The sequence below is a fragment of the Syngnathus typhle genome, linkage group LG3 (genome assembly GCF_033458585.1).
Source record: "Syngnathus typhle isolate RoL2023-S1 ecotype Sweden linkage group LG3, RoL_Styp_1.0, whole genome shotgun sequence".
NCBI lineage: Eukaryota > Metazoa > Chordata > Actinopteri > Syngnathiformes > Syngnathidae > Syngnathus > Syngnathus typhle.
In genome coordinates, this window is record NC_083740.1 from 12853187 (window position 1) to 12879174 (window position 25988).

At 42.1% G+C, this 25988-nt stretch overlaps 1 protein-coding gene across 4 annotated transcripts; it reads right to left on the reverse strand.

Annotated features, from left to right (window-relative positions):
* Window positions 1–1710: 1710 nt before the first annotated feature.
* LOC133151678 (high affinity choline transporter 1-like) lies at window positions 1711–19194 on the reverse strand. 4 transcript variants are annotated; one of them, XM_061274910.1, is made up of 9 exons: window positions 18895–19194; window positions 13016–13214; window positions 12826–12937; window positions 11432–11589; window positions 7160–7308; window positions 6111–6254; window positions 5775–5928; window positions 3630–3847; window positions 1711–3280 (listed from the first exon to the last, which is right to left on the reverse strand). In XM_061274910.1, exons 2-9 carry the CDS (start codon window positions 13197–13199, stop codon window positions 2750–2752), a joined length of 1650 nt encoding a protein of 549 aa, XP_061130894.1. In that variant the 5' UTR covers window positions 13200–13214; window positions 18895–19194; the 3' UTR covers window positions 1711–2749. The 4 variants fall into 4 exon arrangements, with proteins under 4 accessions (XP_061130894.1, XP_061130892.1, XP_061130893.1 ...); XM_061274908.1 differs by lacking the exons at window positions 12826–12937; window positions 13016–13214; window positions 18895–19194 and adding exons at window positions 7863–7933; window positions 9537–9587 and having other exon boundaries at window positions 11432–11514; XM_061274909.1 differs by lacking the exons at window positions 12826–12937; window positions 13016–13214; window positions 18895–19194 and adding exons at window positions 7863–7909; window positions 9537–9587 and having other exon boundaries at window positions 11432–11508.
* Window positions 19195–25988: the final 6794 nt, after the last annotated feature.

The following is a 25988-nucleotide window of genomic DNA, read 5'->3' on the forward strand; positions in this document are numbered from 1 at the left end:
CGGTAGTAATATCCATCCATCCATCCATCCATCCATCCATCCATCCATCCATCCATCCATCCATCCATCCATCCATCCATCCATCCATCCATCCATCCATCCATTTTCTGAAACCGCCTAGTCCCCACAGGGGTCGCGGGAGTGCTGGAGCCTATCCCAGCCGTCATCGGGCAGTAGGCGGGGGACACCCTGAATCGGTTGCCAGCCGATCGCAGGGCACATAGAGACAAACAACCACTCGCACACGCACTCGCACCTAGGGACAATTCGGAGTCTTCAGTCGGCCCACCAAGCATGTTTTTGGGATGTGGGAGGAAACCGGAGTGCCTGGAGTAACCCACGCGGGCCCGGGGAGAACATGCAAACTTCACACAGGGAGGGCCGGAGGTGGAATCGAACCCGCACCCTGCTAGCTGTGAGGCGGACGTGCTACCCAGTGCGACACCGAGCCGCCCGGTAGTAATATTTTTCAGCTCTTTTACATTTTTCCCCTTTGCTGTTCCCAAGATATTTCCTTGCAGTCATGACAAAGAAAACATAGTAACCAGTAGTCATTTTTAAATCAGCTTTTATTCTCGCAGAAGCTTACCCCATGGGGATTTACATCAATCAATTACAAAGTAGGACCTTGCCAAGCGACAAGAGAGAACAGCCTTCACAAAGGTTCAGTATACATAGTTACTGACATGCATAATAGTATAAAACCACATGCAGACAACGAGGGAGAAATAAAATAGAGCATTTTTTTAAATTATAAAACTAAAACCAGTCAAGGATGTTAATGGGCAACTTTTGGAGAATTAAAAACATTGGAAATAAAATATGACTACCCCAAAAGGTATCAAGTAAATGTCACGCAACTACACTAGTAAGGCACAGTTTTCCATCTGTAATGTCTGAATATCTTAAGTTGCATGTAGTGCTTGGGGAGCAGTGTTCGTTGTGCTAACAATTCCGACGTGACACACTGCTGAATAGTGCAGGCCAATCAAAAGGCCAATCTGAACATAAAGTGATAACAGGTCTACATTCATTTTTTTTTTCAGCAAAATCCTGGGTAAATTTTACTCCTTGTTCACTTGAGATACAAATACACGTTTGTGTTGTTCCTCTAAAACTAACAACGCATGGCAATCCACTTTTGATATAAAAATAACAAGAGTCAATGTACAAATTATGATTAAGCTGTACAAGTGTATAATACATTTAGAACTCACATTTATTCAAAAAGATGCATGCAATGAGTTCTGCTTTGATTCCACAAGTCTTTGGAAAACAGATTTTGACCATCTGACAATTTGTTTTAATTGGCATTCAGAAACAAGTGTTGACCTCGAGCCCACTAAACATGATGGTCCGTATACACACGTTCAACGGCATCAATTAAATCAGGGGGGCAAAGCAGTTTCCAGTGATATTTACGTGAAGGCTAGTTTAGGTTGTGCCTTATACAAGAAAATGTTTGGAGGCTCACAATACAATGCCTGAAGGATAATCAGTTAAAAGGAAAACACAAAATGCACATTCTCTCAAAACAGGTTACATAACAGATGCCAGAATTTATTTTAAATAGTGTTTGTATTGATCACATATGCATGGGGTCTTTAAATTGGAATATTTCCTTACATTGCACAACCAGCAGCATGTGACATGCTGGGGTGGGACAATCTTGGAGGGATGGGGGGAGGGGGTTCCCCGGTTTCCCCGGTTCCCCTCATTGTCACAGCATTGTCAAAAAGAATACAATGGAAAGTTTTTAACTGGCTTGCCTCTGTTGACAGTCCTGCTTGAGGTGTTTGTATTCACATTATGGGCATGTTCACATACAGTAACTGATTGTGCGTGAATAAAGAACAACAGTTGACACTTGAGTTTATTTTCAAATCAGTACACCTTTCTGTTTTATACGGGCATGGCTACAATGCAACACATTGAAACATTGATAAAGTTGCTCACAAGATGTGCAATCATGCAAACATACATGAACTGGTTAGGGGCATTGATGCAAATACAAGTGTAATCAATACTACAACTTAACTGTACTGAATGGGAGTAATTAAAAAATGATTGCCTTTTGCCGTTGTTTCTAAAGTGACAATTTGGACTGTATGTTGCAAGTAAAACAATCTGCACAAGCCTGGCGAATTGCAACACATCAGCTATAAAGGACTTGCTAACTACTTTCTCCAGTTGGACTGAACATTTGTGCAGAGAACCAAAAAGTGTTGCAGGCGCGTTTTAGTCAAGGGACCACATTTGCATCCAAAAACAAACAATATACTTTTGCTAGCGTGATAAAATATATTTTTATAAATCTGTACATAACACAAATCAACGAAACAAAACAATTAATAAACTCCATACTTCTTTCTTTTCCAAATGGAAATGCTTTTTAAAGGCTGTGCTCCTTCTGTCCATTGTAGAGATGTGTGATTAGCTGACAACAAGGCTCAGTAATTGGATTTTTTTAATGAATAACCTTATATGCTACACTGGTTAATGGGTAACTATCATACACAAGCTAAGTTGACATTTCGTACTGTTTGATTGTAGAAGGAAGCTGATATTAAAGACGGGTGCTAGGGGTTTCCAATTTTGGGCTGTTCAGTATGTGATACAAAATCAGATTCTGTCCAGATTCCATTAACACTGTTAAACCTCAGCTGCTTAATGGCCATCGGCAAACCCCGTCGAGCAGACAAGCTTGTCTGCCTCCCGTCACGGCCCATTTCTTTGCCTTAAAGGCCCTTCAGCAGCTGGTGGTGTCCAGTAGCTGCTTGGATACGGCAAGTTCTTCGTTGTCTTCGGTGGGCCTCTCTTCTAGAGGCTTGCTTTGCTTGCGTTTGGCCTTGTACACATCCCAATTTTCCGGCAAAAGATCGTTGTCGAAAACCAATATCATCAGCCAAGACACGACCATGATGGTGAGCAGCGAGAGGAGCATGATCGTAGTACGAAAGGGGAAGAACTGAGTAAGCTTGCCTTCAGCATCCAGCCGGCAGTTGGGGAAGCGGAGGATGGGCGGCAGGCCGATGAGGGGCTCGCCGCTCAGGATTCTCAAGATGATTCCCATAAGGAAGCCCACGATGGCCCCGTAAGCATTTGACGCCTTGAAGAAGAGCACGCAGACCAGCTGAGGGAACATGATGGTGTAGGACATGTCTACGCCCACCAGCCAGAAGACGAGCACACTGCTGTCCAAGAAGGTGAGGCCAGTGCCAGCCAGACCGACAACCACCACCGAGATCCGGATCACCCACTGCATCTCGCGGTCCGATGCCTGGGAGGAGACAGACGGAGCGCACTTCAAAGCGTGCTTTTGAATAAAGGAACATCTAGTGTTGTCTTGAGGCCATGACAAAGCAACATAGTTTGTCACGGGCAGACAATTTCGTTCCTCGAGGGCAAGTGTCCTGCAAGTTTTCTATGTCTCCCTGTTGCAACACACCTGATTCCTGAATGAATGATCAGGATTTTTATCCAGCTTCAACAGACCTTGCTAATGATCTGAGCAGCAAAATGCACTACGTACACATAATTGCATAGAGGGCTAGCTGATAATCAGTTCCAATACCTAAAACCACAGGTAATTCCTTTTCTATCTCCGAGCACACGCTGTTGACACGCACCTGCTTCCGGATGATGTTCTTGTAGATATTGGAGGAGAATAGTGACGCAGAGGACAGCAGGGCTGAGTCCATGGAGGACATGACAGCGGCGGCTACAGCTCCGATCCCGATGATAGACACGTACATGGGCGTGAAGTATTGCAGGGAGATGGGGAGGATGGAACCTGCTTCGCCACGCTCATATGGAGATGGCAGTCCATAGATTGTCGAGTTCCAATCTACGGAACGATTATATAAGGAGAGTTGATAAAAAATGAGGAAGCACTATAAACAGCAAAAGGTGTCACAACCGTGCCAGAGCACGGGCCGCCTGCACTTCCCTCGGCCACACCCCTTTCGTTACCGTAATGTCTGTCACCTGGTTCCTCTTGTTACCCTGTGTATTTAAGCCCTGCCCGTGTATTTCTCCCTGTCGGTGTCTACTGTTGTGATCCGTCCCTGTCCGCGCCCAGTGTTCCTGTTCCTGTCGTTCGGTTTTCCTCGGTCTGTCTGGAGGCTCACGGTCAGAATTTTAATCCTTGTCCTAGTATCCAAGTGTCCAAGTGGACTTCTGTCGGTCGGTCTGTCTGTTTGCTGGCCGTGAGTCTCTATCCCGTTTGTGTCTTCGTTTCCCCACCTGACTCCCTTCCAACTCCCTTCCCCTTCAATAAATCCTGGTCCAAGCTGCACTTGGTCGCCCTGGCTCAACTCATTCCTGACAGAAGACACCGACCATCACAGCGACCAGCGCTTGGACCTTCCTCTACCACCAGCTCCCGTCTGCGACGCCCAAGCCACGTCCGTCGTCCGAGCAGGTTCCAGTGCCATCGGACTTCGCCCATCTGCGACGCCAGATTCGCGGCCGCCGTCGGACTTCGCTCCAGCGAAGCCGGATCCGCGGCCGCCATCGGAGTGCCTCCCGGCGTCATCAGGCTCGCGGTCGTCATCTGGCTCCACCTCAGCGTTGCAGGACCCGCGGGCGTCGCCAGATTCAAGCCAGCTGCGCCGGACCCGCGATCGTCCGGGGACCCACCCCCTCTGCTGCAGCGCGTGGTGACTCTTGCCGCTGAGTGCAGTCCGGACTTTCGAGTTTCCCCCGAGTGCGGTTCTGTTTCCCCGGGTGTCCGCCGATTGCGGCTCTGTTTCCCCGGGCGTCCGCCGATTGCGGTTTTGTTTCCCCGGGCGTCCGCCGATTGCGGTTTTGTTTCCCCGGGTGTCCGCCGATTGCGGCTCTGTTTCCCCGGGTGTCTGCCGATTGCGGTTTCCGCCGATTGCGGCTTTGTTTCCCCGGGTGTCCGCCGATTGCGGTTTTGTTTCCCCGGGTGTCCGCCGATTGCGGTTTTGTTTGCCCAAGTCGCCGCCCGAGTGCGGTGCGATTCGGTTCCCCCCAAGTCGCCGCCCGAGTGCGGTGCGATTCGGTTCCCCCCAAGTCGCCGCCCGAGTGCGGTTCTCTGCCCCTAGTCGCCGCAGCCCGAGTGCGGCTCTCTGCCCCTAGTCGCCGCAGCCCGAGTGCGACTCTCTGCCCCTAGTCGCCGCAGCCCGAGTGCGGCTCTCTGCCCTTAGTCGCCGCCAGAGTGCGGTTCTCTGCCCCTAGTCGCCGCCAGAGTGCGGTTCTCTGCCCACCCGCCCCCCCGCGTGCCGTCGTGAGGGATTGGATTTTTGGGACGTCGGGAGCCGTCCCTTGTGGGGGGGGTACTGTCACAACCGTGCCAGAGCACGGGCCGCCTGCACTTCCCTCGGCCACACCCCTTTCGTTACCGTAATGTCTGTCACCTGGTTCCTCTTGTTACCCTGTGTATTTAAGCCCTGCCCGTGTATTTCTCCCTGTCGGTGTCTACTGTTGTGATCCGTCCCTGTCCGCGCCCAGTGTTCCTGTTCCTGTCGTTCGGTTTTCCTCGGTCTGTCTGGAGGCTCACGGTCAGAATTTTAATCCTTGTCCTAGTATCCAAGTGTCCAAGTGGACTTCTGTCGGTCGGTCTGTCTGTTTGCTGGCCGTGAGTCTCTATCCCGTTTGTGTCTTCGTTTCCCCACCTGACTCCCTTCCAACTCCCTTCCCCTTCAATAAATCCTGGTCCAAGCTGCACTTGGTCGCCCTGGCTCAACTCATTCCTGACAAAAGGCCCTGAATGTCTTTACACCGCGAGTCCAATTAAGAGTTGAATGTACCAGTCGATGCAGCCACAGCTCCCACCAGCACTGAGGGGATACCCAGCACCAGGCAGAAGGCAGCAGAGGCAAAGCAGGTCATTTGAGCCTGGGTGTAAGATGAGGCCGACAGGATCCTCTGGTAGAACGCTTGGTAGGCTAGACCGCCGAGAGCCTGTCACAAACACGACCAGCACGAAATTGTACTGTTTTTCACATCTCAGGAAATTAACAGCTGGCATCAAATCCATTCCAAGATCCTTTTGTGGCAAGAAATCTTAAATCCAGTACATCGTGTCGCAGGAGATATGTATTTTTACTGTCCGGTGTATATTTATGAAGCGATCCCTGACTCACCAGCAGCATGAAGTCGTCAAACCACTTGCCGGCTCGATCAAGCTCCACCGTGCCAACCCAGGGAGCCTGGAAGGTCTGGTTGTAGGCCGTCAGCGAGATGTCCACAGAGTGAGGGTTGGTCAACAGGAAAGGGACGCACACCCACTGTGTACACAACCACAAAGCTAAGTTGATTTCATTATGCACTCAGTGGAGGAAGTCTGACTGGAAACTAGGAATCCAAACCAAGTTTCTCCAGGCCCATACCATAAGTGGCGTTGCAGTATGTTTCGCTATTACTGTAAAACTGTAAGAAATATGGCTGCTGAACTTTCCCAAAGTATTTTAGAAAAATATAAAGGCGTTAAAATTTAATGTAACAACTTTACCACGCGCATCGGCTCGCAATGGTCACAAGTTTCCAGGAAAGAAACTAAGTATAGCTTGCGGGGGGGCTGGTCCATGAGCTCCAGTTACGAACCAGAACCTTTTTCAGTTCAAACGTTATTTGGGCTAATTCAAAATGCGGGCCACATGCGCAGAACTGCTATGGCGAGCAGTAAATAGCAGCTAAGCGCCACTGTGACAGCTGTTCCTAGATGGCTACATTCTTAAAGACAGCAGTTAAAATAGGCTACCACAAAACGTCGGCATATTTACTGTACCACATAGTCCCTCACTGAAAATCCTTATACAAATGGAAAGTCTGTCACCCTTTTAATACAAATATTCTGCTGTCAAGCCAATACTCCCGTAATACTCCCGTAGTTAATGCCTAATATCATTTGAAAGCGATTTGACTCAATTAAGAGCAAGTCATGGCAAATAATTGCTGAAATAACTGATCCTGCCCTTGATTTCCTTGTGGAAGAAAAGAAGTCTCCTCCCATACCAATGCATGCATCAGCGGTGCTTCTCGCCGCATATTTGGTCATTGTTTAGCTCTCACTATTTCTTTCTGTTTATTTCAATTTGCAAACGAAAGAAAAGTTGCTTGGCGGTATCAGTCCAGCCCCCCCTTTCACCCCGGGAGAGAAAAAAGTCCTGGAGCCGTCTCTGCATTTACATACCAGGCTGATAAAGATGAGAATGAGCTGGATCACATCTGTGTAAGCCACAGAGTAAAGCCCTCCCAGGAGCGTGTAGGCAATGGCAACGACGGCAGAGATGACAATGGAGTAGCCGTAAGAAAGGTCAAGGATCACACTCATAGTTCCACCTGGAACAAAACAGCATTGTGATGAGCACCAGGCAAGCAGGTTCATGGTGCAACGTACATTCATCACTGGAGACACATGCAACACATTTTTGTGATGGGATTAAATTATTATTATGTTCTAAACCCCTCTTTTGCTTTTAAATCGTTCTCTCTCCTTCTCACAGACATACAGACATACATATACATACATGCATCCACTTTTAACGTATTTATTTGGTCATATTTAATTCATATCCTGAAAAGAACAACCACATATTACAATTGCCTAGCATAGCATTATATTAAACATCTCAAAAATAAATCCTACTGCAAAAGGTGGACATAAAGCAATGATATTAAAAACAGAACCAGAAGACCAGAAGCAGCCTATTGATTGTGACTCCATAACCCTCAATAGACACTGATCATTAAAAAAAGAAAAAAATCAACAAACAAAAAACAGAAGTTTACGAAAGTAATGAAACAGCATGTGTAAAGAATGAGTAAATGTCAATAAGTGAATTTAAAAACAAGAAAATCTTGTTACTCAAACAAGGCAAGCAAAACGTCACTACCTTTACTGTTTCTTCTCCCACCTTGCCAGGGTCCCCCCAGCCGCAGCCTGCAGCCACACCACAACAATGTCCTTAAACAGAGAAGTGTCAGATCTGCACCATCTATCGTTACTTACCACCCTCTGCCCTACCGTGCCCACCCCATCCCACTTTTGTAAAAAACAATTTCTCGCTTCTTGGTGTTTGATGTTTATTTGACTGCCACGTCGTTTACCCTCTTCCCATTCATTGCATTAGTAATACTAGTCTTAACGTACCTACGGGACCCCTTACCAACTAACCTTTACGTAACTTTGACGGCAGTTCACACTTGGCGCTTAAATGCCAAAATGTTCAAGGTGGGGTCAGTCTAAGTCACTCTGTACTCCACATTCACATGTGGTGAGTGGCAGAAAATGAAACTCCAAAACACCACAGCCACCTCTATTTATTTAAAAAAAAAAATAAAAAATCCCCGTCTCAATGATGTCGCTATTTGATTTAATCCCAGTATTAGGTGGTAAGGTATATGCCAAAAGATGGAACAAAAGGTCCAATAATTCGTTTTTAGATGACTTTTAGACAATCTTGAACGAGAAATGGTACCAGTTTTCTTCCGGAAAGAGTATTTTTCACTTGAAGGAAGGGCCTGTCTGTATTTTATAGTACTGAATGTCACGTTGCATTATTTTGTATTACTGGCAGTCATAGTCCGCTCTTGAATTTATATTCAAGAAGGGAAGTGAAGCTATATATGTACTGATGCCACATGTCAACTCAATCTCTTTGGATACATTCTTATCCTTTTATTACCGAAGCCAAGGCTGGCCATGACGTAGCATTGACTGAATTGTCAAGCATTCATGGTTGGTATGCTTTACAGTTTTTGTGGCATCCTCCTTGTGTGTCGAGCTGTGCCCTTTAGCACGGCGCTAATTTTAGGATAAAAATAGATGGTGGAATGAGAATCAGGGGGCCCTTTGGCTTCATAGGTTAGGCCAGAGAATAGGGGTTGCTTAAATACACCCATGTTGTTTTTAGATCCTCTCCCGACCCAGGGACACGCTGAGTGGGGCAAGAAACACGCACACATACAAGGACACACACCACTTTCAAACGTGGCCGATACCAATTTCCTTCCCTGTGGAAATTTGACCGTGGCTGTTGATATTGGATGACGACTGACAGCATGTTTTCTTAAATGCAAAATTCTTTCTTACACTGAATAAGGAGATGCATGATGCTTGGTGTAAATGGTTGAATTTTGCCTAACAAAATTTTTTTGATTGACTTTTTAATCCCATTGGTGCTTTTTTTGTTGTTATTTTGTTTTTAATTTTTTTGCTGACAAACTTCTGTTCTGTTCATAGCGGTCATCCAAATGTCAGAAGGTTTTACTGAGGAGTGAGGTGTCTACCCAGAGACGAAATTGGTTTAATTACTTTGGACATATGTCTCAAGAACATTCCTTTTGTGGAGTGTCAGTGAACAGTTTACAGCGCTTCCATGGTGACTCAAACAGATATTACATGTATAAACATTACGCACGCACGCAAACACACACACGCAGACACACACGCACACACACGCGCACACACAAGAAGCTATGTAAAGGCATATCATTTGCATTGAAGCAATCAGTCAAATAGAAACGTTTTTCATGATACAAACAAACTGGTTTGAATAATTGATCACCTTTCACAATCAACAGGCTGCTCGATGATTAACCCCCTTTTTAGAATACCACTGGAAAAGAAGACAGCGTTAAAACACACACGCAAAAACATTAAATACACTCATAAACCCATTCGCACGGCACATCATAGCACTTACTACATCCACACCTACATAGACACACACAGCAACGTAAAGCATACAGAAATGACAGCAGGAATTACAGTGCAAAATATTGTTTCAAAGAAACAATGCAATATTTCATCAAAATCCTAGCACCGCGACTGAAGTTGTACTAAAATGCATTTGCCAATGCTGACCCTAAAAAGTTTGGGATCACTCACAAAAATAACTGATCAGTTCATGAATGTAAAAGATCAGCTTGGACAATTTAGAGCATTTATAGTCAAACATTTATGCACCCTTCCATGCATCCTGGGCTCATTTGATGTTTAACACACCCTAAAATCCTGTGCATAATAGGCACGCCCCCAAAAAAGTATTCCCAAATTTGGGGTGAGTATTATACATGGGTGTTAATATGACACAAATATATCCACCTTGTTTAGACATTTACCAGTGCATAGACAGTAGCTAGGCATGGTAGCAGGCAAAAATCATGCTATTCATCACGCTACCAATGCGATAAGGCCAACTTCAAAATAAACTTTACCCAACAAAATAATACATGGACATCAATGCCAAAGTACGCTTTTCATTTTGAAGTTGTTTTCGACAGCGTGTTGCAGCATTTTTCAGGCATTGCATCACAAACTGAATTAATAATCAAATAAAATGAACACAGTTTAATTGAGTGCAACTGCTGTATATGTTCAAATTAAGAACAAAGCAATCTGTTTTTTGTCTCCGCACACACTCCTGCTGCTCTCTTCAAAACAGGAAAAGTGCGAGTGGAGGAGTTTGATCCAAACAGTGAAAAAGAGGACAAGTTTAACCCATCATGTCATATAATGTAAAGTGAGACTGTTATGTGAGCATTAAAAAACATAGTTATGGATACCAGCTATAAGGCCACATATTATACATGGGTACAGAGAAAAACAAGTTTTAAAGATTGATTTTGGGGGTGCGGATTATACACAGGTTTGTATTGTACTTGACAGTGAAGTTTAAATATGGTCACCACCTACAAAGCAGAATAGCAGTAACAAAGCAGTCCGGACCATCACATCCGATTATCACTCTTCAGTTAGTTCCGTTGTTGCTGTACATAACTGTCATTTTGAAATGACTTTCCCTGTTACTAATTTTATTGGGAAGGATTCACATTGGTGTTTCGTGGGTAGCATTTAATGAAAGTCCTGGCCAAAATGATTCACCAACATAATGTGCAAAGTTCTTCCATTATAAAAGCGCTTTTCTTTTATAAATATCGGCTTTTTTAAATGATCCCAAACTTTTGCCAAGTAATGAGATTAGTGTTGACATGCGTGTTGTTTATAAATGTAGGTGTCTTAGCATTCTCATTACACTTCAAGAGCATGTACAAAAGCCATGCCCTTATAATTGAGGAGCTGTCCTTGACTTATTTTGGGTATGTCTGTCAGCTGAGGGATCCCGGCCCCTCACCACCCACCAGTGGAAGGACTTCACAAGTTAACATACAAGTGTAAATTCTCGTAATTTAGTCTGGAGGGCGTAGTTTCAACAAGTGCAGGAATAAGCACTCAGGGATCCATCATGGACATTTGACTACCACTACATCAATGGTATGACCTAATTCAATACGGATCTAACTTCAGTAGTTCTATGTATACTACTGACAATAATCATTCGGTCCAGTTGTAGTTTTTCTAGTGCACTGTTCATTGTGTGCTTGGATTTGTTTAAGCCTGCACGGCAGATGTCCACATAATTACTTCACACATGCAGTTCTACAGTATGAAGGAACTCACCCAGGCTGACAAGTGTGCGTGCCACCCACAGAACATCAGCGATCAGTGCAGGGAGGATCAGAGCATTGCTCACAAAGTTCCCATACTTCTTCTGGAAAGGATCCATCATTGTCACATACTTGTTCTCTCTCATGGGCTTTGCAAAGAAAAAGCCACCTGGAATAGAACGGAAAGCATTGGTGCAAAATAAAGCTGTTAGTGCAACAGAAAGAGCTGAGAATTTTCTCAGAGGAACGCAAAAATAGAAATTGGCAAAGAGGGGGTTCAGAAGAATGATGACAGTACATGAGGATGTTAAGGAAAACAAGTGTTCTCTTTAGATCAGGGGTCACCCACGTGGTAGGCCTCAAGGATCACATAAGTAGGACATGGGCCTGTTCCCAAAATAACTCACCAGTGATTTTCTTGTACAAGCAATAAGATTGCACTGTACATTGACAGAGATGTATTAGTGATACAGTATTTATCTATTTCCTAATTATGTCGATAACGTGACAAATGTCTTTGCATAACTTCATATCAGTTATTAGTCATAGCAAAAAGATTTATTGTTTCAAATGTGTGTCAGCCCTCTGCACTAATCAGAGGCCAAGAAGTAGCATTCGGTTTCAAAAAAGTTGGAGACCCCTGCTCGAGATAAGAAAATACTATCAGCTGAACACAGGAGTCCAACGTAGCCAATAGCGGTCAAGAACAGCACATGGCACCTCTTATTTCCCGATCTCACATAACGTTCACATTGTGCCAGCTATTGTGACATTGTCCCAGCAGGTCACATCACCTGTTGCAAATGTTTATGTGCATGTGTATCTCTCAGCGATTAGAGGTCTCTTTGGTTCAAGTCATCACTTTGCACCTGTTGCCTCATATTACCACCCGAAACTAATTTCTCCTGGTCCTATTTTTAAACAGAGCGACACTTTTATAGTTTGGTGCAGTCAGATGGCCGATGGTGGAGAAATTGAGGCTCTGTCAGAACTCAACAGCACTTGTTACTATAAATAAAAAAACAACAACATTGTTTGTCTTTTTCCCTCAAAACGCGGTATGAGATGGTTTGTGTTGATTTGCTGACAATTTTTATCATATTGCAACATGTAATGAAATGCTTATAAATCACCCCCCCCCCCCCTCTTAAAAATGTGCAGCATAAGTTCCATTTACATAGGGGGGGGGGGGCATTGTTGTTGCGTAACGCACAGAAGAACGCACTCCATTTAGCATCTAATTTTACCGGCATTTCCTGCTCCTTGCTGCTATTAATTTCAAAGCTTCTACACTTGTGTGCAAGTGCGTCGTTTATCATCGGGCCTAGCTACGAATCAGAAGACATTTGTCACAAAGGGGAGAACTTTTCAATTTGTGACTTCAGTATAAACAACTTCTACTCATCCAAGAAAAATGTGACAACATAAGGCACTGGCATGAGAGCCCACACTGCTCCCAATGTTGGATTGTACGTGGCTTCCGCTATACCCAAGATAAAACCTCCTCCTACCCACGTGGCTGCAAAGACAGTTTTTATTTTTTTAAATATCTATCATTTGTTGTCTTCCCACAGATAAGCCAGCAACTTTTTATTACCTGTCAGGGTGAAGACGCCCACGAGCAAGTTAATGTTCCGTCCAGCAAGTAGTGTGATCTCCATTCCATCTCCTTTGCATTTTTTCTCCTCCTTCCTGGAACGCATGGAAGCCCAAATGCCTGTGCCCAGGATCAGCAGGTAGAAGGCTGCCATCACCACCAGACCCGGCACGTTTAAAGTCATGGTTAACTATTGCCTCTGTTGAACAGGAAAGACGTATAAATATCGGCCGCGTACACAAAACAAAGACAAATTGCACGTGTCCACTCAACATTAAATTTCAAAATATTTGTCTTAGCCTGGTACAAAATGTGATAGGTGAGAAATGATGGGGTCTGGTTAACATAACTTTTTAGCACATCCTTAAAATAATTCACATCGAAAAGTTTTCTTTGAATGAGCGGACGAGGAAATGCAACAGCAGACAGATTAAAAACGGGCTGGAAATACAAGAGAGTTAAAGGTGGTCTCACAATACCGTACTTCAGAAAACGGTGGACAAACAACTTGAGTGATCGATCAGAGTAACTTGGAAAACAAAGTATTTTTTCAAACATCTCGACATTAGGACACAGGAGAAAAAAAGACAGAGCCTCTGTTCAGTACAAAAAAAATGCATTGTAAGACCAAAGTCAAATTACAACTGCCTCAAGAATGTATGGACATTAACTTGCAAATGAGTACAGGGTAGAAAGGAAGTGTTTGTCAAGGCCAGGGAATAGAAAATAGAAGCCAAGTGGAATGTTGTGTACTATGTGTGTATGCGTGTAATTTTGTGCAAGGTATAGAAGGAATGGCTGACGGACCGGGAAAGTTGCCAAAGGCAACAAAAACTCGCTTATATGGCTCATGTGATCTACAAGTGTGTGCACTGCAGTGCGCGGCTTTTTATCACAGCACACATTGCAGAATTCAAAACGTCGGGCGGAAACCTCCAACATTTGTTCAATTTGATATTGTTTGGCAAAATTGACACTATTGGTCAGCCCCTCACGTGGGTGCGTTATGCGTACAAAATGATTACCCAATCTAAAGTGATGCAAATGGCTTGCGCTTTGTGATTGTTTTTTTTTTTTTTTGGTCCCTTTGAAAAGTGATGGTTTGGGAGATGCGAGAATTCTACTCGACGCCAAAGTGTGTCTATTTTGTAAAGAGGGAGTCGGTGCACTATGTTCATAAGGGAAAAGGAGACGAAAATGGTTTTATAGCTCAATTCTTCTTCTTTTTCCAGATCCAGACAGCAGAGGTACACAGTGGAAACAGCGTTGTGCTTGTTTCTTTTTTACTGTACATGGTTGCCAGTTCTAAATCTCAACTGCATAAAGCACAGTAAAAACAACTTATGTCTGGCGTGTCCAAGAGCAGTGCTAGTGTATACATATACAGTACGGGCAGGGAAGGAGAATTCCCTTAGGATGCTGTTATTTTTTACTAGCTTCTAAAACACACAGCCCACAGCAGGTCTAGATGACACAATCATCCTTCTGTCAGCCACTGTGTGCACAGCTAATACACCATAATCAATCATTACTGCATTAAATGCTGTCTGAGTTGCCCAAATTCATTTATACTAGTTGAGGAATTAAAATGGAAGAACAAACAACCCTGATAGAGAAAACATTGTAGAGCATCTTGTTTACTAACATGTGGTAACTGCCTGAAAGTTTTCAGAAGTTGAATCTTAATATTGAAAATGATATTTGTAGTAGTGGTTTTCTCAATTCAGACAAGTGCACATTTAGTTGTTTGTAGATGGCTGGTTATTTTGGGGAGTCTCCTACTTGACTGTATGCAAGATATTTCACATTGGGGTGATGTCTGGATTCCTTCATAGGGATTGGACTGATTTTGAAGTTGGGGGAGGGGGGCTCCTCTTATATCTACACCCTTAAACACTTTTAACACACAGTAAAATTATAAGCCAAGGAACTCTGGCTGTCAGGTGGCTGAGATATCGGCAGTCGTTTCTTTCTCCCTTTTTTTTTTTTTTACCATGATGGTGTATTGTAAACCACACATCTAGAAAAAAAACCAACAACACCTCAGACATTCATTGTTAATGTTTGTAAAATCCCAAGATCCACATTTTTTTTTGAATGTCAGCTAGTGGGAAACATGATTGATTTGGTGTAATTATAAAAACCGTGGACTACTCATCTTTGGGCCAACTTTTTTTCTTTTCACTTCTGCTGTTGGAGATACAGTAAACATTTCTCACTCCAGACGCATACATTGAGTGCAGCGGGCGTACTCGCATGTGTAATTCGCCGCCACACACGTGACAAATACAGTACAGTAACAAACACTTTATTGAATTATCTCAGTACATATAAATTTCTCTCACTTAGTCTGGCCCCAAATAGTGGGTTGGCTCTGCGTGTTTATCTTATCTGACGAGTACTGTTGACAGACACTGATCACATCACTCTTGTAAGTATTCAGTATTACATATCCTACTGTATATACTGTCCATACTGTATTTTTGGACAAGTCACTATTTACATGTTTTGTGGCTTTTCTGTTTTTTTCGAATGAGCGACATGTTTTCTATACTGCTCATGTTTGGTGCAGTGCATTTTTGGCTGTGTGTACTGTAATTGTTTAGTTTTGATTAAATCATTAAACTATCCCAAATCTGTCATTTTAACCGCTTATAATATGAGAAAGATTGCTATTTCAGCAGGTGAAATAGGTCAAAATGGTCATTTGGCCTCAACCCCAAAACATCTTTGAAATTCCCATTAAAGGAAGGTAATGCAAACATTTTCTTTGTTATAATATGATCTGTGCAGTCCGATTGTGAAAGTTTCAGTTGTGGAATAAGAAATAAACAAGCAAAATCCACCCGTTTTAGCCATCCCATAGTTTTCAAAATAGAAAATGTCTCTCCTAATACATACACTCTCACAACAGCTGCAGCTTCATAAAACACTCAACAGAACACGTAACGTAACAGATCGACAATAATAAAATTTAACATTGTTACAACTTACAACCACCAAGGGGCTAGATCAGGGGTGGGCAATTATTTTGACTCGCGGGCCGAACTGGGTTCTAAATTTGGACCGGAGGGCCGGACCAGGAGCAGATGGACGTAGGCGTTGTGTGAAGTCATATAAGCGACCTGTAAAGGTCATTGCATAAAAGATCTTGGCCTTTAGTAAGTAGTAAAGCATGGATATTCCAAACAAGTTTTTTTGAAAACAAATGCATTTATTAACAGCATTAAAATAATAATAATTCACTAAAAAACTGCTATCAGTGATTCTCATAAAATACGACACTGTTATTATGAATAACAATCTCCATCACTTCAGTGCCTGCAGGTCAGATTAATGAAAGATGTTTATTTTATGAGATCACATCAAACGGCAAACATTCTGACCAAATATATCATCTTGAAGAATCGGTGAAAGCATACATCCAAATAAAGTAATCAAAACAGCAACACGGTGAGGGGTATCTGAAAATCAGAGCAGAGTTTTAACTCGCAAACACCTGGTAACAGAGGTGAGGAAACGGGAAAAACCTCCTTAAAGTAAGCCTTGAGAACTTTACAGGTTAAGATTAGTCGCAAATAGGTGGTGCATCAATGTCCTTGAGCATCCTGCATTGTTTGAAAATGAGAATGGTCGCTAGTTTCAATCCCTGCTATGTGTACAAATCATATTCAAAATGCATTTTTTTTTTACAATAAACTTGAGAGCCTCCCGTTCATTTTCAGTGGGAACAGTGTTATTGGTCTCCCTTTTTTGCTAGTGCGTCATAGTCTGGAGTAAAATTTGTTATGGCAATTCTTAGGCGAGATCCGAGGTGTTGGTCCGTTTACCTTGATCTGTGACGGGTTGATGTTGATGTGGCTGAACGTCACGTCGCGTACGTCGAGCCAAATTGGCCACTCTTTTTTTAACATTCGGCACTCACTTCTTTTTTTCGGGCCACTCATTTTAATGGAAGGATTCCAGGGGAAGGTTTGTGGGTGGCTTTAGCGCAAAACTGCATCTGAAAGCTCAGCGCGCGAATTATAAGAATGCTGTCGTCAAAGCCCACGCTCTAAATTCGGGACTGATACGAATAGAGCGAGAGTGCGCCAAGTCCGTACTACTGAGTACGTACACGCACTTGTGAGTGTGCACCGAGCTTTCTGACACGGCTTCCGGTAGTAAATGCGCAGGCGAGCGCTTCGCCATCTACTGGGAAAACGCAGTCATTGCAGGCAAAATGACCCAAATAAAAAAGTTTAATAATACAATTTGTTCAGGGTTGGCGGGCCGGATTAAACGGTCCCGTGGGCCGGATGTGGCCCGCGGGCCGTAGTTTGCCCACCCCTGGGCTAGATGGATTAAGGAATTTAGGAATGTTATTTTTTTATTGAAACTTCTGGAGTGCAAAAATTATGCATCAGGGGGATACGTTCCTCAGTATAAAATAAGATTTTGAGGTAGGTTTAAATACAGAAAAAGTTACTGCTTATAAATTTAGGGAATTTCTATACAGGGTATTTTATCCAACAGAGCAGCCGCAATTAAACATGTATTGTTGACAGGATATACAATTGACCACCAATTGACATTTGAAGTTGTTGCATCAGAGGGCTCAATGCAACCTTCGGCAACATTTGGCTGCCAGACAGCTGGCAGAGCATTTGTTTATTGCCAGTGTAACTAGAGTAACTTTAGACATGAGGACGCTCTCTGTCTAAATAAGCCATGTCCTCTGATACAGGTGCAGACGTGTGACTTGGCAATGCCCAGCTATTACTATCTATGAATACCTTCCTCCCTAGCCACATGTCTCCATTTCCCTTCCTCTCAGTACTTCTCCGCTGTTGCTCACTATCTTCTCCATCACGCCTGTAATCTTGTGGATAGGTAATTTTCCACTGCTATTAACACCTATGGCCAAATTCCATACAATCACTTGCGCTCATTATTAAAAAAGTAAAAAACGTCTGATGTGTGTTAAAGCTTCCGTGAAATGTGACCTGTGTGTTTTGTCTCATAAAGACAAAAAAAATGCATATCTATCTATCTATCTATCTATATATAAAGTATATAAAGTGTGTGTGTGTGTGTGTGTGTATGTGTGTGTATATATAAAAAACAAACAATTTTTTTTTATATATATATATATGCCCATTTTATGAAGAAGTCTAAAGTCTACAGAATTTGGTTTCGAATTGGGACAGACAGTTCTGATACCTTGGTACAGGGGTGTCAAACTCATGTTTTTTGCGGGCCGCATTGTAGTCATAGCTTCTTTCGGAGGGCCATTATGACTGTCAACCCAAATAAATGAATGAGCACTTCATATTATATACAGTAAAAGCTACAAAACAAACTGACAAATAACTTGTTTTCAAATCAGATGCGTGGATTACACTTATTTAACAATTTTTGCAGTTATTTGTTTCAATAATGTGATCTTTTTCAAGGCTACACACGCACACACGCACACACACAGACACACAGACACACAGACACACAGACAAAGACACAGACACAGACACACGCGCGCACGCACGCACACACGCACACACGCACACACGCAGACACGCAGACACAGACACACGCACGCACGCACACGCACGCGCGCACACACACACACACACACACACACACACACTCCAAGCAGTGTAGTAGTGAGAAATAATCCCTGGGAGATAAAATTCACAAAAAGCAAACTGGCTGTACACTTTGGTGAGACCCTCTAGTTATGTGGCCTCAAGAGTATTATCACTCAAGGCTATTTAGAGAATGGTTATGTGTGCTGCTCTAACTTGAAGACAAACGGAAGCAAACAAGCATGCATACATTATAATGTAAATGAAAGCAACATTTAGGGCACATCGCATCTGAACAGGACATAGGTAACATACCCAAAACGGTGTTACACAGAACGTCTCAGGTCTTTGTGATGATGGGCGGTGGAAGAGAGAGATGCTATTCTTACAGGTCACAGAACACACCAGATGATTGAGTCCTTCCAAAGAGGAAAAAGAAAAAAAAACATGCACTCAAATGGAATGATGTTAAACACTGCTAAGGAAAAAAAAAAACCTAAGAAAAAAACTACCAGAATTGTACTTAGTTTTGATTTAAATGGTTTGGCGTTTCAAATAAAATGCTGGCAAGTTAGAAGTTGAGGTTTACTGACAGACCAGTCTCAAGGAAGGGAGGGTGGAACTCTCTGGAAGTGGCCTGCAAGCCTTTCCTATAAAGCTCTCCAGGGGGCGTGACAAAGTGGCCAAAGTGGAAAAAAAAACAGGGGACCACTACGACTTGATTGGCGACTGCTCCGAAGACCCAGTCGACCGACAACCAATTAGCTGTGAGCAGAATGCATGGCGTGGCCCAGCCCACATGTAAAGTCAATCCATATGTGGGTGACTGGTCCTGGAGTGCCCACTCCCAGCACCTTCTCCGTTCAACACTTGCACTCAATTCACATCCTCTACCCAAATGAAAATAACTAACTATAACTATAAATTGTAGATGTACGTATATATAACATAGGAATACAATTGACATCTTAGCTCAACATCTCACCTACCTGTTGTGTTTGACAGTGACTGTGTACAGCCAGCCTGACACCTCACACACTCACAACATATAGGAAAAAAACAAAAAATGTCCTCCTCTCTCAGGCTGCCTGTACTGTGTTGCTCCCTTACAGTTTGATTAGTGTGTGCTGTGTGGATGTGAGTGCCTCCTTTCTCAAGACTTCCACAAAGCCCTCCTTGTTTCTCTCCATATGGTTTAATGCATGAAGTATTGAGTAAATCACATGGGAAGAAACGTTGCTACAGCACTGAAGAATTGAGTTCACGAAAGAAATGTACCCCAAGCTCTCTACTTTCACTTTGAAACACATCTAGATCCCCGGGCCTTGAGTTTGACACGTGAGATAAACATTTCAATGTTAATATCCACTTTACACACACTCATCCTATCATATAATGCTACGTTTGATCAGGAATTAAGACATTAAGAAGTTGGTAAGACTTCAGGACAATTGTCTGTTTGGGAACAGTTAATTAAGGCCTTTTCAGTTACAGTGCCGAAAGCAAGGTTACTCCTGTATGAATTTGGTGTGAAAGAACAGTTTCAGAAAGGGGCAACTAGTCGTTTACTATATATATATATTTTTTACCTTTTTGGCTTTCTGCTCGTGCAGTAATTGCATGCTCTAATATGATTACAAGTCTGACCAACAATATAGTCAAAAGCCAAGTCAATGAATGCACATATTAAACAGTAACAGAATTCATTGGCGTCATCTGATCAAACTTTAAACAAACATTACGCACAACTGGGAAAAGTAACAATGTACAATGGGCACTGTCCTGGCACTAGAAGTGAACTTTGAGGAATGCTGTCATGGAGATTTACAAGTTAACAACTTCTAGGCATTACTTTTAATATGCCCAGCGGGCATGAAAAGAACAGATCATATTTGACTGTTACTCTAAGAAAGGCAACAAAAACACCAATGGTGTGAAATAGGTCCAAATTAAGGACATGTAATGTTGACCTACAATTTTATAGGGTGAGTTTAACAGTTCAAAATAAATCAGGATAATCAAATTTTCTTCTGAGCAATGAAATGCATCAAAAGGAAAATTGAACTCACGGCGACGGGCTGGCAACCAGTTTAGGGTGTACCCCACCTTGCCCAAAGTCAGCGTGGCAACTCCAGCACACCTGTAATTCTAAAGAAGATAAGTAGAACAGAGAATGAATGAATGGATAATAAGAAACAGTAAACCAGATTACACACGAACAAGAGCATTCAAAATGTCTATGCAAATATTTGTCCAGGTTCTTTGAGTCTCTTAAAGACATTATGGACCATAGTTGATGATGAAATCTAAATTCATTGCAATGTTTCAGTTGAAATGTTCTTAAACAGTTGGATTATTTGTTAACAGTTGTTCACAAAGCAGTGAAACAGAGCCTTTTGAGGATAACTCTTTTGTAACCAATCATGACACTCACCCGTTTTCAATTAACCAGCTCACCTATGGAATGTTCCATTTTTTCCAGCATCCCTCCACTTTCCCAATGGTTTGTTATCCCATCCCATCTTTTTTTGCGGACATCATATTCAAAATGAGAGAATATTTGCCAGGAAATAACTTTCATTATCTTAAACATTTAGTATCTTATTTGTATTGTGATCAGTTATTATAGGTTAGAATGGGTTTGCAAATCACTGTACTGTTTTTATTTGTTTTTAATAAGGGTGCCAACGTCACTGGAATTGGGAGTTCTCATAAATACGTATAAAAGAATCCAAATAGGTTGACAAACATTATGAAATATTTACATGCTGCTATACCAACTAGGTAATTGTACATTATGTATTTCATCAATCATATTGCTGGATTTGGTCCAGACCCCATTTCTTCAATATGCTAAGTTCCATGCATTTTCTATACCTCATGTACAATTAAAGTCATGTGTGAGCTGGAACCTAATGTAACTGACTTGCCAGAGAAATGAGGTTACAGTCTGGACTGGTGGCCAGCCAGTCGTAGGGCACGTTCCTCGTTTGGCGACAAATTATCACTCAGAGGATCTCGAGTTGTTTCAATTTCTAGGGGCGAAAAAAGAAGAGCACAGACATGACACAGAACGAGTTGTTTCAAATGGCAACTTTGTTTTTGCATTTAAGCAACACAAACATTTGTGGTACTCAATTGACAATTTACACCAAGCACAGAGAGGGGGGGGGGGGGGGGGGGGGTGTTGAACATGGAGTCAACTGGTAAATTTCCATTCCCAAAACTAACACCTTCACCAGATTAGCCCTGCTTGTTTGGCTGCAGTTAAACAGGAGTAATCACACCTTGGAAGAGCTGTTGCATAAAACATGAATCATGGCTCCAACAAGAGAAACAAAGGAGAAGATTAGCAAACTTCTCAAAGAAGGTAAATGGTTATTCACAATCAACAGTGATAAAATCTGGACCAAGAAGAAATTGATTTGGTTTAGTAAAGACAGAAAATTTAAAACAACCTCTTACTAGAAACTAGAAAATGCACAGCAGAACAAATGAGGAACAAATGGAAGGAAACTGGATTCAGCCCCTGTGATCGAACTATTAGAAACCACGTAAAGGAAATACGATTTACATATCCAAAAAGATGAGAAAATGACTGCCTGGAGAAAACATTTCAACAGTCATATGGAGTCATATGGCTCGCATTGCATCATCCGAACCACTTTTTCTCCAGAGTTATGGGCTTGCCGGAGCCTATCCCAGCAGTCTTTGGGCGGTCGATGGGGAACACCTTAAACTGGTCACTAGCCAATCGCAAGGCACATGTAGACAAACATCCATTCACTCACACCTACTGAAAATTTGGAGTGCTCAATTGACCTACCATGTATGGGACAAAACCCACGCAAGCACAGGGAGAACATGCAAACTTCTCACAGGAAGGCCAAAGCTGAGATCAAACACCTCAGAACTGTGAGGTGGACGGGCTGAGCATAATATACAAATTTAGATTTGGATCATTTTTTTTGTCTTATCAATTGAATGTGGAACAAGGACATTTGGGAATGAGTAAATAATTTTTCAAGACAATAACACATCTAGCCGTGATGTAAAAATTGTCAAAACATTCCTTAAAGACACATACGGTCAATGTCAAGTCCTGCCAATGGTTCATTTCTCAATATAACTGAAAATCTTTTCTATCTGGTTGAAAGTTTAAGAAAATGGTCCAGGACAAGAGACTAATCTGACAACAACAGATTGATGAAGAGTTCTGTTTATCACACATTAAGTCTATGCCTCTGAGACTGCAAGCTCTTATATACATATAAAAAAAAGCCAGACAATGTATTAGTGGCATTTTGAAGTGTTCATTTGTTGTTGTTTTTCCATAATCTCATAATTTTCTCCTCAGAATTAAGTGATTCCATAATTTTTCCTAGATTAGTTTGAGTTGCATGATTGAAACAATTGAATAAAGATTCTCCGAGACTGGTAATTCTGTAATTTTCACTAGGGGTTGTATGGAAAAACAAGCGTACACAATTAAGTGAGTTTTTCTTTTAAGGGAGCAACTGACAATTGAAGCCAAACTTCAAAATCGGTCCGACTCGAGAGTAGTCAGACCACGAAGAGACCCCATGCAAAGTCCAAAGCTTCGACTGATCCCCACCACATCCAAAACGGCTTCCATAGCAACCCCAAGTGGTAGTGCATTAGTATTTATTTTACCATATTGAGTCCATCATACTTACATTTGTGTTTGTATTCCTTTCTAAGTAAGACTATTGCTGATTACGGAAATATTTTCCATTTGAAACGGTGCGTTTATACGACACCTATAGCGCAGCAGAATTTTGAAGCAGCTTATGATCAGACAAAGTGACCTAATGCTCGAGGCTACGAAAATATGTCGCGTTTGACGTAACGTTAAACCTTTTGTGGTCATATGTTTTAGCATCGACATATGACAGCTATGTTTAGTCATAAACTTTAGATAACACAATCGAAACGCTTCGTGCTTTCTTTCTCTGCTGCGAATATGCGTAATTTACGTCACACGTGAGTAATATGTTCATGACATAATTTTTTATATTGTTTATTTTATTTTTGTTTTATTTTCCCTAGTGCTTGTTTATTTGGATTATAAAAGAAGTGCTGAATTGTTTCCATTGAAAAATAAGCACTCCTGCAATTTAGAATGTTGCATAAAATATAAACTCTCTAAAAAATATTAAAAATGTACCAAGCATTTTGTCTACTTTTATATGCATGGATAATAAAAGCAAAACATTTGGACATTTTACAACAATGTCTAACATTCATTCATTCATTCATTCATTCATTCATTCATTCATTCATTCATTCATGACAGCAAGTGTGTGTGTGTGTGTGTGTGTGTGTGTGTGTGTGTGTGTGTGTGTGTGTGTGTGTATAAACTAGCAAATACACGTTCATAAATTAACACAATCTAATCTCAACATGTAACATATATCAATACATATTAATTTCTAACACTTCATTTTCTTTTTTTTATTTTAAGAACTGGAGTCCTGTTCTCTGTGAATAAATGTTGATGTGAATAAATGTGCAACTCGATATTGACGTCAATACGATGACAGCGATCTGACTTCCTAGGTAAATGGAACGTGACACCATTCCATGATGACGGGGGTTGTGCCGGGCCGTGAGGGCACGCTGCCTCATACTTTCAGTGGGTAAACATGCCAGTTTGCCAGTCACTCTGCTGCCTTTGGCTTTATAATTCATAGAATCTCTTACTCTTTGCTCGTTCATTTACTTGGATAATATCTCATGGGTCGCAACTCATCAGTTCCTGTGCCAGTCAATCACACGAACAAAAGTAGAATAGAAACGTTTTTGTCATTGCACAATACATAAAATAAACATCGACCGAGAATAATAAGACCGCTGAACAGAATACTTCAGGGAGATCATCAATAGACATCCCTCTCCACACCCGGTAGAAGCACAATTAACTGAAATTGTTGATCCGAACAAAGCAATTAAGTGTTGCCTGCCGACTGCGTATAGGCAGGCATACGCATATCATAAGAAAACGGATGTATATAAAACTCCAACTGCACATACAATATGTTGTACTGTGTTATATGTACTGAACAAAAAAAAAAAAACACGGCACAACCATTAAGAAAATAGCCAATGGCCTCAGATAAAGTAATTGGAGGATAACAAAGGAGAGAGTGTGGATATTTTGAGAGATGGATTGCAGTGATTACTCACTGCACGGGTGCATTCCAGCTACGAAGACTCAACATGTCGTTGCAACATGGTTCAGTGGCAAAGCCCCTGAAGATGTATAGATATATGGTACACTGTCAGGCTGAATGCAAAGCAAGGGAATAGATTAAAATAAAAAATGCAGAATCAGGTGGTTGCGTTCACCGCAATGAACACTGGAATAGTACTGGAATGCAGGTCTATGGGTATGGTGGAAGTTACAGACTAAACAGACCAGCAAGTAGGTGGCAGGGGAGGATAAAAAGACACCAGTGGTACATATCAGGGCAGGGCCATCAGCCACAGCTGCAAGAGAAACCTTGGAGAAAATTCAAGAATCAAAACTCAATGAGGGAAAGAGCTTGCTGGTGCCAGATGAAATTAACGAGAAATAGCAGAGAGTAGAAATTGCTGATCTGATGACAAACATGACATGAATGAAAACGTTACCCCGGGAGGATCTAATTTATAAGGGATTTTGTTTAAATTAAGATTTTGCTTCAGCAACCAGCAAAGATGCTAGACAACCATCAGCTAATTAATCGCCTCCTTCATTTCATTTGGTCTGGTGGGCATGATGGTGCACACAACATGCATTGACATCTTTGTTGACCCCAATCGGACCATCTGAATTTGTTCATTTTGTGTACCCTCCACCTCCAGGCAACGTGTTCTTCCCCAAATATTTACTAAACGTTAAAACTACAAAAGTCACAGTTTTTTTATATTGATAATTCAATGTTTTGGGGGGAAATCCTTGACAACCCCTGATAATGGCTCCACAAGGGTGCACACGTTTCCTATACAAACACAACTGAACTGATTTACAAATCATGCCAGTAGAAAATCATTTTTTGTCCCAAGGGTAAGAAGTAAAAGTTCATGCTCGCTTCACTTTAATGATTACAACCTGACAAAAAGTCAAGGTACAGAGAATAATGTGCTGATAAAAGGAGCCATATTCAAATCTGCAAAAATCAAAACTGTTACGCTTCACAATGCAGAGTTCAATCAAACAGCAAGCAAAGACAATGAAAATAGGAAAAAGCAATGTTGACAATGTACTGAATCAACAGACACTATGGCTTTCCAGACAAAACAGGTCCGTTTACAACACATCTGAAAGAATGAGGGTCAAATCTAGGTCAAGGTGGAAATTATTATTGCAGTGGTGCTGAATGAAGTCAGAGGGATTCTATTGTTTC

Coding starts and splice junctions, on each gene's coding strand:
- LOC133151678 (XM_061274910.1), bottom strand. CDS start 13,199: ATGACTTTAAACGTGCCGGGTCTGGTGGTGATGGCAGCCTTCTACCTG. Junction 12,938..13,015: donor GGGCGTCTTCACCCTGACAG/GTAATAAAAAGT, acceptor CTGTCTTTGCAG/CCACGTGGGTAGGAGGAGGT. Junction 3,848..5,774: donor AGCTGTGGCTGCATCGACTG/GTACATTCAACT, acceptor ATCGTTCCGTAG/ATTGGAACTCGACAATCTAT.